Below are 19,621 nucleotides of genomic sequence, written 5' to 3'. Positions count from 1 at the left end.
ATGTTGTTGCAAATGGCATTATTTCACTCTCTTTTATGATTGTATTCCATTGTATATATATATATACCACATTTTTTTAATCCAATCACTTGTTGATGAACATTTAGGCTGCTTCCATGTCTTGGCTATTATAAACAGTGCTGCTATGAACATTGGGGTGCATGTATCTTTACGAGGTAGAGTTTTCTCCAGATATATGCCCAGGAGTTGGATTGTTGGATCATATGGGAGGTCTATTTTTAATTGTTTAAGGAATCTGCATATGTTCTCCATAATGGCTGCACCATTTTACATTCCCACTAACAGTGTAGGAGGGTTCCCTTTTCTCCAGACCCTCTCCAGCATTTATCGTTTGTGGATTTTTTGATGCTGGCCATTCTGACTGGTGTGAGGTGATATCTCATTGCAATTTCGATTTGCCTTCCTCTGAGAATTAGTGATATTGAGCATCTTTTCAGGTGAGGGTAGGGTCAGGTTTCATGTGACTTGGTGGACACGGAGGGCCTAGACCTCATCCACAGTCACATCAGATACGACCACTTACGGGGCAGCTCCCATCTTGCTCAGTAGTGGCTGACCAGTTGGTGAAGGTTGGCCAACAGGTGAAGGCACTGGGGCTAGGGACAAATGGGGGCTTATAATTTCTAGTGTGCTCTGCATATAGCAGTATATCATTACCCAAATTAACTGCTTTGAAAGGCAGCATTTATTTATGGAGCTAAATATGTTCTGATAAGTATGAAAAAGTTATTTTCATTATTTTTAATCACATCTCATATCACTTGTCATATATTTATCATACATTGAGCAAGCTGTATATTTAATGTCTCACTTGTTTCACTAATAGAAAGATGACAAAGGAAATTAACTCCCCCCAAAATCCACTGAATTTTATAGATTTTGTCATCTATTCTGCTGCCTAATGTCAACTGTTAACCACTTTCCTACAATCATATGGATTTTTTTAAAATTGAAGCACAATTGATTTACAATGTTGTGTTAGTTTCTTTTATGGATTTTTAAAATCTTAACTCATAATTCATTGACCAGAAAGGGCACTATAGCCAACTGACTACCGAGTGCAGAAAGGCAGAGCTGGAACTCCTCAGTGACCAGTACTACGCACTGCTTTTCCTCTGCTGCACACACTCTCCAGTCACATCTCGGCCCTAACACTCTAAAGAAACGTTACACCTGTCAGGATTATCTGCATTTTAAAATGAAAATAAATAAAACAATCAGAAATTTTAGGTGTAGGAGAAGTGAGGTTGTAGAAATAGAGATGGATGTAGATACAGAACTTCCTGTCCTTTCAAATGAGATCACTGGATAAATCTCTTTGTTTAAGTTGGTCCATGGTGCCGGGATTGTTAATAAAGTTTTACACTCTGGAATGTGGTGTTGAAGGATTCTAGCAGAATTCGTTAAAGAATATGATATTACTTTGGTTCCATACCATCCTAGTTTGTAATCCAACACCTAAAAATTGTTCCTCTTTCTACCAAGAAATAAACTATTCTTATCCATTTCTTTTTATAATCCCATGCACTCCTTTCAGATCAATTGCACAAATACAAAAGTCATTGATCGCGTTCCTCTCCATGCCCCAATCTTCTCAAATCAGCGCACATCTATATTTTGTCCACCAGGTGGCGATAGAAGCCTACCAGCAGTTTACACCACGGTGAGAAGAAAATTAGTCGAAGACAGAAGGGGCATTTGCTTTTTGATGTTTTTAAACCTAATTGTTAAATGCGAGAGGACTGTTGCATTTTAAAGCCTCAGATACTGGGCTTTTTTTAAAGCCCAATTTTAAAAAATCTTTTATAAAGGTATGTTAATGACAAAATGTTTTCAGTAATCTGTTACACTTTCCTGTGATTTTTTAAATGAACTGCTGACAGGATAAAGTTTGCTAAGATATATTTTTTAAGTTTTCAGTAATCTGATCATTGAAGTTTCTTCACTAGGGGAGGACTAGAAAGTGGATTTCCTCTAGATGCTTGAAATCCCTTATATTTCTTCTCCACCCAACTAAGGAACGTGAGAGAAAATTCTCTTAATGGTCATCAGCAGCTGCTGGAAACTGGATCAGCCACCTTTGCCCCTGGATCCCAGCATATTTCAGGAACCATCCCTTCCTCCTCTATGACTTCCCCCATTTCTCGTCCCACTCACTGAATTATTGGAGTAATGGTGATGTTGGGGGAGTTTCTTCATCATTTTGAGTTTCAGATTTCTCATCCATAGAATTATTTTTTTAATGTCTCCTATTTTGTGGAAGTAATATGTTTAACAAACGTAATACAATGTCTTGGTAGGTACTCAAAATATTATTATTTTTACCTCCAAGTTCTACCTTATTTTGAAAGTGAGCATGTGACATTAATTATGGTGATTTGTATACAGTTCTTATCATCTGTGCCTCATGATCTTGTGACAAAATTATGACTGTGACTATGGTTTACATGTGTGCAGGTTAATTATCCAAATGTCCATATTCTGTGTCTACAAAGAACTTGCATCTTTGCAGCCATTGTAATTTTTATTGCTTTAGCCTGGTAGGCTGATTACAACAGAATAAAACACACACATGCACACAGAAGAAATGTTATCTCAGCCCAGAGTGTGTCTCAAAGCACATATTTTCCAAACTTCGGTGGATGGAAACTAATAGGTACCAGAGCGGCTTTCCCACTCTCAATTATGGAGGAAGTACATGGATTATATGCTTCAGCTGTGCAGCTTATAGCTCTATTGGAGTTTCATGGAAAACAAAGTAAGAACTCTTTTCATCGTGGAAAGGAGAAAGGAAATCCCCACCTTACTCAGATGTCATAAATCTCCCGAATCCAGGAAATAAGAACAGCCAGGCCTAGAGATCCCTTTTGGATTAAGTATGTGCAGTGTGCAAGGGGGTGCCCTGTGATCTAGTGTCTGTGGGGAATCTCATTCACAGATAATGGGATGCATTGGGATAAATAACGTAGATCTTTACAACTGTAAGCTTCCTTAGAGATCTAATACAAAGGTCTTTCACTGAAAAAGCAGAAAGGAAAGCCTCCTACAATTCCTCTATGTATCTCCCCTCTCTCCAAAGTTCCCTACTCATCACAGCGAAAATCTCCCGCTCCTTCAATCCCCCAAGCCCCCAGAGTTTTGCTTCCACTTTGTTCACTCCCTTCTTCCCACGTGGTGTAAAAGTGAGGGGCCCTGGAGTCCTGTGTCCCTGTGCGCCAGCCACACCTAGAGGGCGGTGGGGGCCTCCCCATTCTTCTTCTCTTCTTGGTCAGGAGCATGTGGCGCCCCCTAGAGTGTGTATTTCTCTTTTCCTGAATGTTTTTCTCAAGAGTTTTCTTACAGAGAATTTCTGAGGAATAATATCCCTCTTCAACTTTGTTTAAGAGGAGACAATCTCATGCGAGAAATTCTCGTTTAAAATAACCCTCTCCCACACCAGGTTTCCTGTAGCTTAAGCCCTGTAATCCTCTATACGCTTGCTTGCCAGAGTGTGATACAGACTAGTTTTAGTCTATTCACAGCAACTGTGCATAAGAATCTACTTGATTTCTACTTTTCATTCGTGAAGAAAGCTGTTACAAGAAAAAAACCTTTTTGAAAGAGATTATGAACCAAGAAAATAAAGATAAGCTACTGCAATACTTGAATATAACATAGAGGAAAGGAAGGAAGCCCCAGGAAGGACCTTATTTAGTTTGCTAGGGCTGCCCTAACAAAACACCACAGACTGGGTAACTTAAAACAATAGAAATTTATTTTCTTACAGTTCTTGAGGCTAAAAGTCCATGATCAAGGTTTCAGCAGGTTTGGTTTATTCTGAGGCCTCTATTGTTGGTTTCTCACCATCCTCACGGCGTCGTTCCTCTGAGAATGGCATGTCTGTGTTCTCATCTCTTCTTCTTGTAAGGACACCAGCCGTATTGGGTTAGGACCCACCTGTATGACCTCATTTTACCTTAATTACCTCTTCAAAGGCCCCGTCTCCAGGTACAGTCACATTCTGAGTTATTACGGGTTAGGACTTCAACAGATGAATTATGAGGGGACACAATTCGGCCTATCACAGGGATTTAAATTTCACTGGAATTAGAGTTGGATATGCCTTTGAAGACTTTAAGGATATGAATTAAACTTTTTGTAATACTGAAAATATCAAACTAAATGAAATCCAGTGATAAACAGAATGACAGTTTGTGGAATCTGGAATTGAGAGAAAGTGTCAAGCACATGTAGTTGAACTTCCCTTCCGATGTGGGAATACCTTTCCAGGATTCCCAGCATCCTGTGCTTGAAAATAATGCATGTAACAAAATCCAACTTATTTGTCTTTATTCTGATATCTGAAGCACCAGACCACTCTTCGAAACAAAATTTTCAAATATTTTAGGAAATGTATCATTTTGCCTCATCTTGTCTTCTCTAATTCAACCTCCCTTCCCCGCCGCCAATTCCTGGATTTTTTTTTTTATATGGCAAGCTTTTTATACAGCTTGCCATCATAACATTTTTTTTAAAGTATGTCCTTTCTAAATGAATTGTTACGTTTGGTGGTTTTTAATCTGACATTTTTTGAATAGGGAATTTATGTTTCACACAACCGATTTTTTTCAGGTAATGGAAATTTATCCTTTCAAGTAGTAAAAAAAAAATTAAGTAAATATTTCTGTAAGAAGCATTTCTTCTTATGGTATTTTAACTTATATAGTTTCATTAAAAACAATAATAAATCTGCCTTCTGAAGCAACAATATAGCAACTTTGCCTGTTTCCAGCAGATGGCCCTGGAGATTGTACAAAGTACTGTTCGTCTCGGGTAGAGCCTCCAAGTCCCTTCATGTCACAGCACAACTAGAAAAGAAGAGTAATTTGTGCGGTAAATACACAAGGGTGTTGCAGCCAAAGGAGACTAGGAGCACCTGAAGGCCCCTCAGCATCTGAATTGTGTCCCTTCTTCAGTCATGTTGAAGTCCTAACCGCCCCACCTTGTGACTGTGTTAGAAATAGAGCCTTTCAGGTGATTAAGGTTAAATGAGGTCATAAGGGTGGACCCCTGATCTGATAGCACTGGTGCCCTTCTAAGTAGAGACACCAGAGATATCTCTCCCCTTTCCATGTGAGGACACAATGAGAATGGGAGGTCTGCGAGCCAGGAAGAGAGCCCTTATCAGATCCCCACCATGCTGGCACCCTGATCTTAGACTTCCAGAATCCAAAACTGTGAGAAAATAAACTTCTGCTGTGTAAGTCACCCAGGCTATGGTATTTTGTTATGGGAGCCTGAGCTAATACACCATTTTTCTATAATGAACAGTAATCAGCAAGAGGAAAAGTAATTGATAAAATGGAAACACTGTTGAATGTATGGCAAGACAATTGTGTCCCCATCAGGCACCCATTAACCCATTAGGAAGTGGTTCAGTGTCTTCAAGACTAGGAAAGCCCTGCTGGTGTAGAAAGCTGGGGAAATGCTGGAGCCATTTTAATGGGTACCACATCAACCCGAGTGGTGGGAGGACATGACGAGGGGCATTCCTTTCATCAATGGACTTTCACATGTCAATGAAAAGATGCTGTTTGGAACCTTGCTGCTCAAAGTGTGGTCCACGGACCAGAAACATCAGTATCACGTGGGAGCGTGACAGAAATTCAGAACCTCAGGCCTTCCCTAACCTACCTAATCAAAATTTGCATTTTAACAAGATCATCTAGTGATTCACATATACATTCAAGTTTCAGAGGCACCACTGCACATCTTATATCAGCAAAAAAGGAAAAAGCCAGTTTGGTTCTAAAGCTTCAAAGTAGCTCACATTTCTGTTTGATGGAAATGCACACGTGGCCTGGGCGGGTCAACGCGCCTACTTACTCTGGGCTTGTGAATATTGGGACTTACGAACAGCGGAGCTTTGGGACCCTAACCTGTCCATTTGTAAAAGAGTTTCTAAGGTTCTAAAGATGGATTGTCTATCCCTGCTGGCCTCCTCTGAAACAGAGCACAGAGCATGATTTAGTTTTTCCTGGTGACTGAGAGGCAAAGCTATGAATATCTGTACATATAAACACAGCAATATCCTCAAGAGCTTTCAGGTTATACAGTAGGTGCTCAGTGAGAGTTCCTGCTCTTCAGTTCCCTTCGGGACACTCAGTTAGACACCCTCAGCTGGCAAGAGACCTGTGGGCTATGTTTATCACATCCCCAGTGGAATTTATAGTGTTGTTCAATTTAACAAAAGGCCTCACACTGCTGTGCTTTTTCAGTTCTTCCATTTTTCCAGTTTTTATGTCTTTTCTCTATTAATCCTCCCAAGTACTAGTGATTGCTCTCAGTGTGCCTGTATTAACAGCATTCCTTCTGCTGTCTTGTGACTCACTAACCTGCTGTGGGCTGGATAAGTGGATAACTATAGAAATTACAGTATATCGAAAATAATAGCCTAATATTCTAAGTGAGAACTTGAGAGAATTTCTGGTAAGTGCATGCACTTTTTCACATAGGCTGATTATGTGGTCATCATTTGCCTGATTTTTTTTCTTTTAGGACTTAGTTGAGATTTAAATGATAGTTAAATGATATCAACATAAGTGATCAAATAATAGGAACATCAGTGAAATTGTTTCTTCCCATCATAACGTAGGTCGTGGAACTCAATTTAGAATGCCATAATGAAAAGAAGAAACAAAAATTCACAAGGAACATAAGAAAAAATAATGCAGCAATTTTATAGAAAAAAAATCAAGAAATCCAAATGTAAGAAAGTCGGTAGGAACAAATGTAAAAGATCCTGCAAAGGATCTCTGGGGACAGATGATATCCTATTAACTTTTGTATCCCCAATGTCTGGCCTACTAAAAATGCAATAAATGTGTAAATAGATCAGAAAAGGTGAAGAAAGAAGAAAATTATGTTTTCATATTGCGAGAGGGACACCTATTAGGAAATGTCTCTAAAAGAGGAAAGGTGTTCTACAAAGGTCACATGTGATTTTAAAACTAGAGAATTAAAAAATAAAAAAACTGGCAGACGAAGATGTGAAGCCAGATACAATAGAGAAAGAACTGGAGTAGCATTTTTTGAGGTAAAGATAGGTGTTCAGTTATCCAAGTCTCCCACAACTTCTGTTACAGAGAATGAGTCCTAAATTGGGGGTGACAAATAGTGGCATGTGTGTCAGAAATTGACATTCAGTAAAACGTCCCTCCTGCACCTGTGGCCAGGCTTGCTTTCAATTACAGCCTTCTTTCCCACTGAACACAGACTTGGCCCCTGCATTAGCCTCCACAGTGCCCATCAAAGCAATTGGGATCGACACCACCATAATTGGCACTCCTGGCACTGTAATCACACAGCTACAAATTGTCACTTTTAACAATTGGCAGAAGATTGGAGAAATGTCCTGAAGGAAAGGACCACCATCTCCCAAAGTAAATTGAATGAACCAATTCAGTATAACTTTGCTATTCAAAGCAGTGGTTCTCAAATTTTCCTGTGCATGAGAGTCACCAGGAGAGCCGTCTCCAGAGTTCAGTAGGGCTAGGGTGGGACCTGGGAATTTGCATTTCAAACACTTTGAGATTCACCATTCTAAGGAATACTGGAACAAATTCTAAATACGTAAATCTGAAAATCCTTTGACAAGCAAAATAGTACATCATAATTAGCATAGCTTACAGAAGAAAAATGTAAGTTAACCAAGTGTCGTTTGTAGTGAACAGAGCAAAGATTTTGGAGCTAAATAGACCTTGGTTTGATCTTTGGTTCTGCTATTTGCAGGTTCATGACATTTTACTAAGACCACTTGAAATCTTTATAAGCATTAGTTTCTTCTGGTAAAATGAGAATAAGAAAAATATCCCATAGAATTACTTTGAGGACTAAATGGGAAATATATATATATGCAATGTATATTTATAATATATAATCTATCTATCTATCTATCTATCTATCTATCTATCTATCTATCTATCTATCTAATGTGACTAAGACAGTGCCTGATACACAGTAAGCATTCATTCAACCTTTCCTCTTTTTCCTCCTCTTCACTGATGGTGGTCATGGAACTTAAAGCAACAGAGCGAAATAACATATTTTCATGAAGGTTGTAGGCTCTGTCATGCAAAAGATTCCTATAAATATGCTAGAAAATGCTATGGTGAAATGGTGATAAAGACCGTGGGGAAGACGAGTTAAAACACAGAATCCCTGTCCTCCTTTTTTAGTAGTCTCCCCTAAAGACACAGGATGCACCTTCATTCCATGTACCTGTGATCCAAATGGGCTTCTTACAACTGAGATGACACATTCCAGGGGCAGAAAGCCAACTGCCTAGTTATTCCCTTACTTCTATAATGGTAGCCCGTTAATACAGGGCTTTTTTCTGAGTCATTTTTCAAAGGAGTCCCAGGAAGTATTGGAACCTATAATTGTGTAATCTTTTTTTTTTCTGGTCATAAGCCAAGGACAGTTATTTTTTAATTGAAGTATAGTTGATGTACAATGTTATACAAATTGTGATTCACAATTTTGAAAGGGTATGCTCCTATAGTTATTATAAAATATTAGCTATATTCCCTGTGTTGTACAATATATCCTTGTAGCTTATTTTATGCCTAATTGTTTATGCCTCTTAATCCCTTATCCCACACTGCCCCTCCCCCTTCGCTTTCTGCACTAGTAACCACTAGTTTGTTCTCTATACCTGTGAGTCTTCTTCTGTTTTGTTATATTCACTAGCTTGTTGTATTTTTTAGATTCCACATATAAGTGATATACAGTATTTGTCTTACTCTGTCTGACATTTCACTTAGCATAATGCCCTCCAAGTTCATCCATGTTGCTGCAAATGGCAAAATTTTATTTTTTTTTATGGTTGAGTAGTATTTAATTGTGTGTGTGTGTCTGTGTGTGTGTGTGTATACCACTTAATATTACATTGTCTATATAAACCACATCTTCTTTATCTATTTATCTGTTGATGGACACAGGCTGCTTCCATATCTTAGCAATTTTTTTTATTGAAGTATTGTTGATTTACAATGTTGTGTTAGTTTCTGGTATACAGATTCAGTTATATATACATATTCTTTTTGGTATTTCTTTTTAATAATAGGTTATTATAAGATATCTAATATAGTTCCCTGTGCTATACAGTGGGACCTTGTTGTTTATCTATTTTATATATATTAGTTTGTATCTGCTAATCCCAAACTCCTAATTTTCCCTCCCCCTTTTCCTTTGGTAACTGTAGTTTGTTGTCTATGTCTGTGAGTCTATCACTGTCGTGTAAATAAGTTCATTTGTGTCATTTTTTTAGATTCCACATATAAGTGATATGGTATTTGTCTTTCTTTTCCTGACTTAACTTCACTTAGATGATAATCTCTAGATCCATCCAAGTTGCTTCAAATGGCATTATTTCATTCTTTTTTATGGATGAGCAGTATTTCATTGTGTATATATACCACATCTTCTTTATCCAATCATCTGTTGATGGGCATTGAAGTTGCTTCCATATCTTCGCTATTGTAAATAGTGCTGCTATGACCATTGGGGTGCATGTATCTTTTCGTGTTAGAATTTTCTCTGGATAAATGCCCAGGAGTGGGATTGCTGGATCATATGGTAAGTCTAATTTTAGTTTTTTAAAGGGCTCTCTATACTGTTTTCCATAATGGCTGACTCAAACTGCATTCCTACCAACACTGTAGGAGAGTTCCTTTTTCTCCACACCCTCTCCAGCATCATCCTTTTTAATGATGGCCATTCTGACTGGTGTGAGGTGATATCTCATGGTAGCTCTGATTTGCATTTCTCTAATAACTAGTGATATTGAGCATCTTTTCATGTGCCTATTGGCCATGTGTATGTCTTCTTTAGAGAAATGTCTGTTTAGGTCTTCTGCCCATTTTTTGATTGTTTTTTTTTTTTTGTTACTGAGTTGTATGAACTGTCTGTATATTCTGGAAATTAAGCCCTTGAAGGTTGAATTGTTTTCAAGTACTTTCTCCCATTCTGTAGGGTTTTTCTTTTTATGTATGATGTCCTTTGCTGGGCGAAAGCTTGTAAGTTTAATTAGGTCTCATTGGTTTATTTTTGCTTTTATTACTATTGCCTTGGTTATGTAATCTTCTTGATGAAGCAGAGTGTGACCTTTTGCTCATGCAGGGACTTATGTTTTTGTGGAAAAGTTGGAAACACTGTGGAAAAGCACTTGCCCATTTTGTGTAGATGGAGTATGTATTGTTGAAAGTCCTAAAACTCAAAAGTACAAACTATTTCAAAAGACAATTGTAGACTGTATATTTGATGATACTAAGGAATTATTTTTTAAATGATTTTAGATATAATAATGGCATTGTGTTTATGTTATACATTTAGAGAAACATGTTGAATACTTACAGATAAAATGATGCCTGAGATTTCTTTCAAAATAATCTCAGGAGGGTGGTGGAGGTTGGTGCTGGTATAGATGAAGCAAGATTAGCCTTGAACTGACAAATGTTGACATTGGTTGATGAGTATATGATGGTCCATTATACTACTTTCTCTTATTTTGTATTTCTTCAAAATTATCTACATAAAATATTAAAAATTCAAGTAGTTTTTATTAATGGTATATTGCTTTTCAGGACAAGATTTTCTTATAATATGTGTTTAGTGTAATTTTCTCTAAAGATTCTGAAAATTTACGTTTAACAAAGTTGTTGGCTTTTACAGCCTAATAATTTGGCTTACTGTATCTTTCACATGCAGGAAGTAGTATATTTTAGCTTCTGGATATTATAATGTAAAAGTATTGTTTGAGTCACTTATTAGTGTACAAAATGGAAAGGACAAATTAATCAGAATTATGGAAATAAGAATAAAGACAAATTCTAAAAGGAAAGTACAAATCCCACCATTGAAATCCTATTTGTAATTCATCTGGTGCATTAAAATTATCACGTATGATTCATTCATGGCAACAGCTAACGGGAAGCTTTGCATTACTCTAGGACTACAACACACTTTATGCTTGGTATAATCATTCAGTAATTAGATTTAGCACTCCAGAAATGCCATCTAGCTAGATCCCATTCGGAATTCGATGTTTTTGAACAATTTCATTTCTAATACAGAATGACTGTGACATACTCAGTATTCCAAGGTGACAACGACTTGAGAAATGTAGTCCAGGGCTTGCTTGCCAGTTAGCATGCTGGGACAGGCCAGAGATTCAAAGACAAAGCAAGCTGAGTTCTCGCTTTCGATGCTACAGCTTCTCTTCTGAACACCAACAGGAAGAGCCAACCCTTGACAAAAATCATGAGGAAGATAGTTTGTCTTTCAGTTTCCCTTACTCCATTTCCCCCTTCTCTTCCCCTAGATTTAGACAATGGGAGAAGTTCTCAATTCTTATTGAGATTCTGTGTTTATCTCTGAGAAATGTTTCCTCTTTCTTTGCCAGGATTATAATTCTCTACGGACAGGGGACAGGAGACAGGGAGCTTGAATGCCTTTTTCCTTTGGAATTCAATATTAAGGGGGAAAAAAAAATCTCAGGATTAAAAAAAACAAAGCCAAACCCAGGGTTCCTCTTCGGAGGAAGGGTGGGTGGGGTCATAGTCCGGCCTGGCGTTGCCCGGGGCGCCGGATGTCACCCTGCAGCTCTCGAATCCACCTCCCAGCACTGCCGGCCCCGGCCTGCCGGGCACAGCTGCCTCCGCCCCGCGTGGGAGCGGGCCCAGCGCCCCTCTAACCAGATCCATCCCTCTCGCCACAAGGCGACAGCAGCTCCGCCCCGGGCCGGAGTTCGCGGGGCTGGCAGGGAGGCCGCCGCCCCGGGCCCCGCCTCCGGCCAAGGCGCGCCGGGCTCCGCCTGCAGGGGGCGTTGCGGCGCGCGAAGCCGCGCGTGCGGGGAACGACGCGGGGTGGGAGTTCCGCGGCTCGGGGCTCGGGGCGCGCGGCAGAGGCGGGCCGGGCGGAGGGAGCCGGAGTCCCGGCGCCCGCAGCGGCCGAGCTGGGCTCCGGGGTGGAGCGCGGGCACCACAACCGCGTCCTGGGTGACTCCCTCGGTGACGCCAGGCGCGTTCCTTCCTCTTCCTCTCGCCTCTCCAGCCCCGCCTTCCCTTCCCTCCGCCCACCTCCCAGAAGCGAAGCCGGAGCCGCCGCCGCCGCCGCCGCCTCCAGCAGCGCCGTCATGTCGGCCCCTGCCGGGTCTCCTCATCCGGCCGCCAGCGCCCGGATCCCGCCCAAGCTTGGCGGAGCCGCCGCCTCGGGAGCCGCCGCGCCCGCAGGCCCGGGCCCCGGGCCGCACCAGCAGAACGGTGAGGCGGACGGCCGGGGCGGAGCGCGGGGCCTAGTGCCGGCGGGGCAGCCTGCGCGGCCGGATCGGGCGGGGCGGGAGGCAGGGCGGTGGGAGTGGGGGCTGCCGGGCTTGGGGCGGAGGGGCACGTGGCGGGGGCCGGGCGGAGGGGCGGTGCTGGGGCGAGGGGCGCCCCGGCACGGGGGCCGACCTGGGGAATAGGGAGCAGGGCTGTGTAGGTAGCGTGACCCTGGGCCCGAAGCCGCCGGAGCGAGTAGGGGCCGTAGAAAAGGGGGAGCCCACATACCACTGAAATCCCTGTTATCCAGCCTGGGCGCGGGCGACTTGCTCCGAAGAGCGACCCCTCAGCCGAGACACCCGGCAAAAAGCCGAGGCCGCAGAGTGCGTGGTCCAGGGAAGGCTGGTGTAGCCATGGAGCTGTGTAGATCGTGCCCTTCCCGTCTCGGGAAAGATTGCTCTGATTTCTGAGGCCCAGCGAGCACGCTGCCTGGAAGGGAACTTAAGTTAGCGCTCAAGTTTGTAGACAAAAGGGTGTAAATATGCAACATAAGTGTAACTGTAACCCTGACCCAGTTTGGCCTCAAGATCTGTCATTGCCGCTGCGGCTGCTGCTCCAGCGTTTGGAGTTTGCTTGTGTTCGAAAGGGAGCAGGTGTCAAGCGGGTTTAAACGAATACTTTTAGATCTGGGTGATTTCATCCTCCCACCAACACCCCCAGCTTCACTTTCAGAAACACAGAAACGTGCCAGAGTTGGCCCTATTTGAGGCAAGGCCTTCATACAGGCAGCAGCCAATGCAACGTGAAAGCCGCTTTCGTCCTAAGGTCGTAGGCTTTCGGTGTGCAGGGTTTCAGCTGAAAAACGATCGGCTCTAGGATACCCGTTCCCTAATCTTGAGATTTGGAATGTTCGTGCGTGGGGCCAGGGGAGAGGGGGCCTCTGCAGACGATAATGTTTCAGATGAGAACTCTCAAAAGTAGTTGAATACTTTAGAAGAAAATGCCTGTCCTGTGTTGGTAAGAGAACCAAGTCCGCTGATACTCTTGCAATGATTGTTGAACAGACCTGTTTTATCCAGATTGTTAATGAAAATCTACTGGACTTGATAAATCAGTTCAGCCAACATCTACTTTTTATAACTGCTGCTTTTCAAACATGCAGTTTATCGTTTATCCTGAGAACCAGAAGTTGAATTTTTTTTGCAAGTCAAAATTGATGGCTTAGCCTTAATATCCTTTGGATCAGCCATGCTTGTCAGTATCAAGTGCTTTATTTCCAGAAGTCCTTGTTTACTGTATGGGTTTTGAATGTGAACATTCAAACATTGTGAATGTGAACATTTTGAATGTGAACAGTGTAACAGGTTTTGTACTTCTGTCCTGAACATACATGATGATATTATTTGTGAACAGTTTTTGTTCTCATAATGTTAGTATACATTCTTGATTTTGTTTTGCTTTGGAAGAGCTTTGTATGTGGAGGGACTACAACATGATAATTTAGGAAGAGATCCCAAATCTTTTAGAATAAACCCATGTTTAACAGTGATCCAAGGATTGTATCTTGTCTTGATTTTCTGGATATGTATTAGTGTCTTAGTGAACAGTTTTCAAAGTGGCAAATACTTTCCTAAGCCTTAGAAATTTTGTGAATGCTCAGGGAATGCCAGGATATCAGGATATTAAATCTGTAAAAACAAATTAGTTAATATACTTAGAAGCCAAATATAGATGATGCTTGATTTCTACTATTTATAATCACCACTTTTCTTTGACATAATTAATTTTTTTCAGCATTTGTTGCATGCTTTCCAGTTGAGGACTTAAGATTAGCCTAGTAGATAAGATAGAATCCCTGCCTTTCTCCTAAATTGACCTGTATTTTGATGGCATTGGAGCTGGCTTTGACCTTGAGGGATGTGACGGGTAGGAGGAGGGCAGGGCTGTCTTGAGGCCATGACAAAAGTCTAAAAATTTAGAAACTAAGAGGCAAAAAGAGTGCTGGGTGGGAGGGAAAATCCTAGGCATAGAAACTGAAGAGAATACTTAAAAAGGGCCAGATTGCAGAAAGACCTTAAGTGCTAAGGAATTTGGAAATTAAGATAAAGGCTTAGGGTTAATTTTTTTTTGTTTTTGTGGGAATAAGTAGTTTAAGTAGATAAACAACAAGGTCAAATCTGTTTTTGTTTTAATCTTAGAAAAAAGTGATTTTTACTCCTAGTGTTTGTCATCCATAGATAATGATTAAGCGGTCATTTGGGTTTGTGATTGATTCTTTAGCCCTCCGTGAATTAGTTTGCTTTTTAATATATCTCCGTGGAATTCCAGACATGGTAAAAGAGAAACAGATCAGAAGTATGAGTATGAAACATCAGAGAAGACAGAATTGTAAAACTGGAATGGTATCCAGAGGTCACTTACTTCAGTGGTTATCAGACATTTTTAAAAACAGATTTGTTTTCCCACAGGAAACTGTACAGAGCCCTGACATACCAATCAGAAAAAAAAAGCAGAGCGGTTGTGTTTAAAAGAGAGGTGGAGGTCCAGGCGCTTCTGTTCGGAATGCAATCTGTAAAGCACCTACTTCACTTCTGTAATTTAATAGATAAACTTAAGATCCAGAAAGGTGTAGGTGGGTGTTTTTCACCAATGCCTGTATAAGCTCCTTGTGGGTAGCAGCCTGTCTCCTGTTCATTGCTGTATATTCAGGGCTTGGAACAAGTTGTAGCCTCATTAAACACTTGTTAAATGAAGTCTGATTCAGTCTTCCTAGTTTCAAGTCCAGGTCTCTTTCAGTTAACAGACCCCAGCAAGTCTCTTATTAGACACTTTGACATCGGAAAGGATAGGGAGGCAGAAACGGAGACTTCATTATCATTTTCCCTTGTTTTCTATGTTTAAATGTTAACAGGCTTTCCCCCATTTATTTGAAGATACAGTTTTACTCTTTGAGTCTGTGAAATATATCTCTTAAACGTCCTTCCTTGGAATTCTATTTCTACATTTCAGTTATTCACTGAGCAACATATAGGTGGTTCAGAATTATTTGTATTTCTACATGAAGTATTTGTTGAATATTTTCCAACTTTTATTCTGCCTTTTGAGAGTCCTTCTAAAGCTAAGTCCTCAAAGAAAGACTGAGTGAAATGATATCCTGATAATGATGGCATAACCCCATAATTTCTCCCAACTGGTAAAATTGAAAAGGGTCTTTTAAAAGTTTGTTTGGTAGGGAGACCCAGATTTACCAATTACAGATTGCTTTTTAATTCTACTTTTAGGAAGTAAATGGTGCTCATTTTCAAATGGAAATGTGTTTTCTTCCTTCCATATGCCTTTTCCAAGAATGATGCTACCAACAGTTTTATCCTTTTAATTGTCAATGTAGGAAAGACAAGATAGTAATAGGAATTATTAGAATTCATTATGGAAGCTACAAATAAACACACCATTCAGTCAGCGATACTATCTGGTGGGTTACAGGAAACCCTTCAACTTTGAGAGCACATGCAAAATTTAAAATGATATTAATCTCCCTGGAGTGTCTGAAGTAAGTTCCTTTTGATCGGAGCAGTGTCTGTGTCTCAAGTTTCTAGTCTTCCTTTATAGCTAACCAGAAGCATCAGGTCCTCTCATGAAGATACTGCCATGGTATAATATAACTTTCTGCATACATAATATCCTTCTAAGCTGATTAGTAGATATCTCAAGAATTTTTTTAAAAATATTCCCTCCTTATATAAACAAGTATCTTTTATCTGGACTCAATTTTTATTTTTTGTTGCCCTATGTATTGCTTCAGTTACTTGTGTCTTTTCACCTCTACCCACCTCCCTCCCTCTCAGTTTTCTGAGATTTTTTCTGTAATAATTTTTGTAAACCACATTCATTGCCACTGATCTTAGTATTTCAGCTAACTTCCATCTTTCTGATTAATCTGTAAGCCCTGAAATATTAGGTGCTAACCACGTTGAAATAGAACAGATTTTGAGCCAGTCTTCAATGGACTTTCCTAGAAATGAGAGCATCTTCGAAGTCAGCACTGCGTGTTAGAGCAGATCATTATATTCAGCCCTGGGGAAGCCACTATTGTTTCCAGTAGGCTAAGCATGCTCAGAATTGTCAGAAGGTGTGAGCTAGTGAAAAGGTTGCAGGCTCTGTTACAGCCCAGGGTTTTGTGGAGAAAATTACTTAACATCTCTGAGCTTCAGGGGATAATAATACCTTCCTCATAGAGTTGTTGAGGGGATTACATTAAATGAGGTGCTGTTTTCAAAGTACCTGGTGTTTAGCTAAATGAGATGCTTAGCAAATGAGAGTCCCCTTCATCTCGTTTCCCTCAGAACAGCAGGATGTCCGTTCTTCTGTTGGACAGACCATGTGAGTGTTCCTCATCATGTCCCCAGTGGCAGTGTACAGTAGGCATTCAACGGAGTAAGTGAACTTGGCTTCATGTTTGTTGTTGCTTTTGAAGACTGGCCACAGAAAGGATCTGTGTATGGCCAGATCTGCCTACTCCTTTCTTGTATTTAAGGCTCAATCCCTATTTTAGTCTTTTTATTATTTTCTTACACTGTCCAGCCCTCCCTCCCACGAATCTGCCTTGGAAGGTTTCTTCTGATAGGCCACTACCTCTGCTAGCTGGGTTGTGGGAAGAGGGGTTTTATGTTTTCTAAAATCGTGTGCCAAAAGTTGCCTGTAAGAGGAACTGAGGGAAAGGAGGATGAAGTAAGGAGGTGAGAGGGAGTAGTAAAACGCCTTGCCTAGCCAGTGGCCAAGTCCTAACTCGCTTGTTTTTCCTAGTATTTCTGAGAAACAGGTATTGTGAAATGGGCTTTGGAACCTGTGATGCCTGACTTCTTCACTACTTCCCAGCTATGTGAACCTGTATGAATTAGTGACCTTTCATGTCCCTGTTTGTTTGTGAAATGACCGTACTGATACTTTACAGGATTGTTGGGAGAATTATATAAGGTTATATATAGAAAGGCAGAGTACATGGCATGTAGTAGGTTTTCAACCAACACTGGTTTTCCTTTTGTTCTTTCACTCTTAGCACACATTATCGTGGCATCCAGAGAGAATGACTGATGTAGTGGCCGGAATAATCTGTGCTTAATGCAGTGAGATTTCATCTAAATGGTTGCACAGGCTGTGTCTGCCAACAGTGACTGAACAATTACCTTTGTAGCTATTAGCCCTCCATTAGGAAGAATAATCCAGGCTATCCAGATGATTGGAACTCCCCATTTTTTAATTCACTCGGGTTTCTAGTTGCAGATTTTTTTAGGGGTGTGTGTGTACATTTTATGCTCACTAAAACGTGTATTTTAGCAATGCTATTGATGCTTTATTGGTAGGGGTTGTATATTCAGAATATTTGGTAATCAGTACTATGTGTACTGACCACTGAATGGATACCAACCTTGACATTAGAGCAGGATTTTGTCAGACTGTAATGTGCCAGGCATTAGTCCTTTAGTTGCTGGATCATGAAGAGGTCTGGGGCAAGGGGCCAGCATGGTGGGGTGTCACAGGGAAGCAGGGTCGGGGCTGTGACTGTTTACTAACTGGTTCAGGAGTATTTTAATGTTTTAATAAGAATGATTGTTAAAAAGTGCATACTGCCTGAGTATTGACCTACTTTTTGGTAGTTAGTAATGAATGAATTACATTCTTAGATCTGATTCTGTTTCTATATTAGTATGAATAGTATCTCCCTAGGATAGAGGAGCTTGTACTTTGCTGACCTTGATGTTCTTTTGAAGATAATGAAAACTTTTTTTAATTTGTAGTATAGTCAGTTTACAATGTTGTGTCAGTTTCTGGTGTACAGCATAATGTTTCATTCATACATATACATACATATATTCGTTTTCATATTCTTTCATTATAGGTTACTACAAGATCTTGAATATAGTTCCCTGTGCTGTACAGTATTACCTTTTGTTTATCTATTTTATATATAGTAATGTGTGTCTGCAAATTTGTACAGTGACTAGATGTAACTACTTGCTTTGTAAGTTTTGATTTTTATTCAGGTTTGCTTAAAGCAGGAATAGAATCAATTTTCCTTTGGTGGGATCTAATCTCTGGAAGGAGATTGTGTCACTGAGCAGATGTATTCTTTGGGTACAAGTTGTGATAATTTACTCTGGCCAAGGAGGGTGTAGATGCTTATAGAAATTCAGAGGCTGTATCTATCTTGTATATGCTAGTATCAGTCAGGCTGCACTGAAAAGGTCTATAGACTATTTTTTAAAAAATCTTTTGTTTACTTCTCAGAGCAGATTGTGACATTGAGTGTCAGAATAATGTATTTCCCTCTTTTATACAGACATACCTTACTTGAAGTTAAAAATGTACAGCTCTTTCAGACGTTGTATAAAACCTGAATTTTTCTGTTTTTCAGTGATTCATTTGTTGATGCTTTTTCATTAGACACTTTTCGGCTATTCGGTGGATGCAATGATTAAATTCCTCGTTGATTCTAAGACACTTTTTTTTTTTTCACATTTTTACCTCTGAAATTGGGATGCAACTTAGAATTGGTGGAATTTTAAAATTGGTTTTACTGAAGAGGAAGTCATAATATTGTTGTGTGAAAATCTGCCATTGACACCTGATGTGGTAGACTGAATAATGTCCCCTCTCCCAAATATGTCACCTGTCTTAATCTCTGAAACCTTTACAGCTGTGATTAAGAGCTGGGGAGATTATCCTGGATCTGGGTCGGCCTGATACAATTACAACCTTCCTCATTAGCAGCTGGAGGAGTCAGCCTGCAGAGAAAGTAATGTGACTGTAGGAGCAAAGGTTAGATGATGTGCTTTGAAGGTGAAGGAGGGGGCTGTTAGCCAAGGAATGCAGGTGACCACTCGCAGCTGAAAAAGGCAAGGAGTTGGATTCTCTCCTGAGAGCCTCTGAAGGAACCAGCTTTGCCCATGACATTTTGACATTAGCCCAGTGAAACTAATTTTGGACTTCTGATTTCCAGAACTGTAAAAGAATAAATTTGTGTAAATTTAAGCCACTAAGTTTGTGATAATTTGTTACACTTGCAGTAGGAAACTAATACATCTGGTAAGATAGGAAAAAAAAGGTGGCAGTGTCAAAACACTTTAGATATAATGAAATACAGTAGATTTTTACATTCCTTTTGTTTCGAATGCTGTTTTTATACTTGAACTACTAGAGTAAAAAGAGTGGAATGACAAGGTGAAAGAAACTTCAGACTTGTATATTCTGGCAGTAGGGTATAAATTTCATAGTGGAAGCTATTGAAGGTTTATATTCTTTCT

At 40.2% G+C, this 19,621-nt stretch overlaps 1 protein-coding gene across 6 annotated transcripts in view; it reads left to right on the top strand.

The window, feature by feature from the left end:
* The first annotated feature begins 12,193 nt into the window (after nt 1–12,193).
* The window catches only part of SEC24B (SEC24 homolog B, COPII coat complex component), a 71,657-nt gene continuing 64,229 nt past the window's right edge, over nt 12,194–19,621 (top strand). For 5 of the 6 annotated variants that reach the window (XR_012059611.1, XM_031690810.2, XM_031690802.2 and 2 more), the window contains exon 1: nt 12,194–12,323. Coding sequence is in view for 5 of the 6 variants with exons in the window: in XM_031690810.2 (XP_031546670.1) it covers nt 12,197–12,323 (127 nt within the window). In the remaining variant the exon portion in view is untranslated. The remainder of the gene's footprint in view (nt 12,324–19,621) is intronic. The other variant, XM_072938812.1, reaches the window with a different exon arrangement.

Source organism: Vicugna pacos, chromosome 2, assembly GCF_048564905.1.
Source record: "Vicugna pacos chromosome 2, VicPac4, whole genome shotgun sequence".
Classification (NCBI taxonomy): Eukaryota; Metazoa; Chordata; class Mammalia; order Artiodactyla; family Camelidae; genus Vicugna; species Vicugna pacos.
This window is presented reverse-complemented; position numbering and strand designations above follow the sequence as displayed.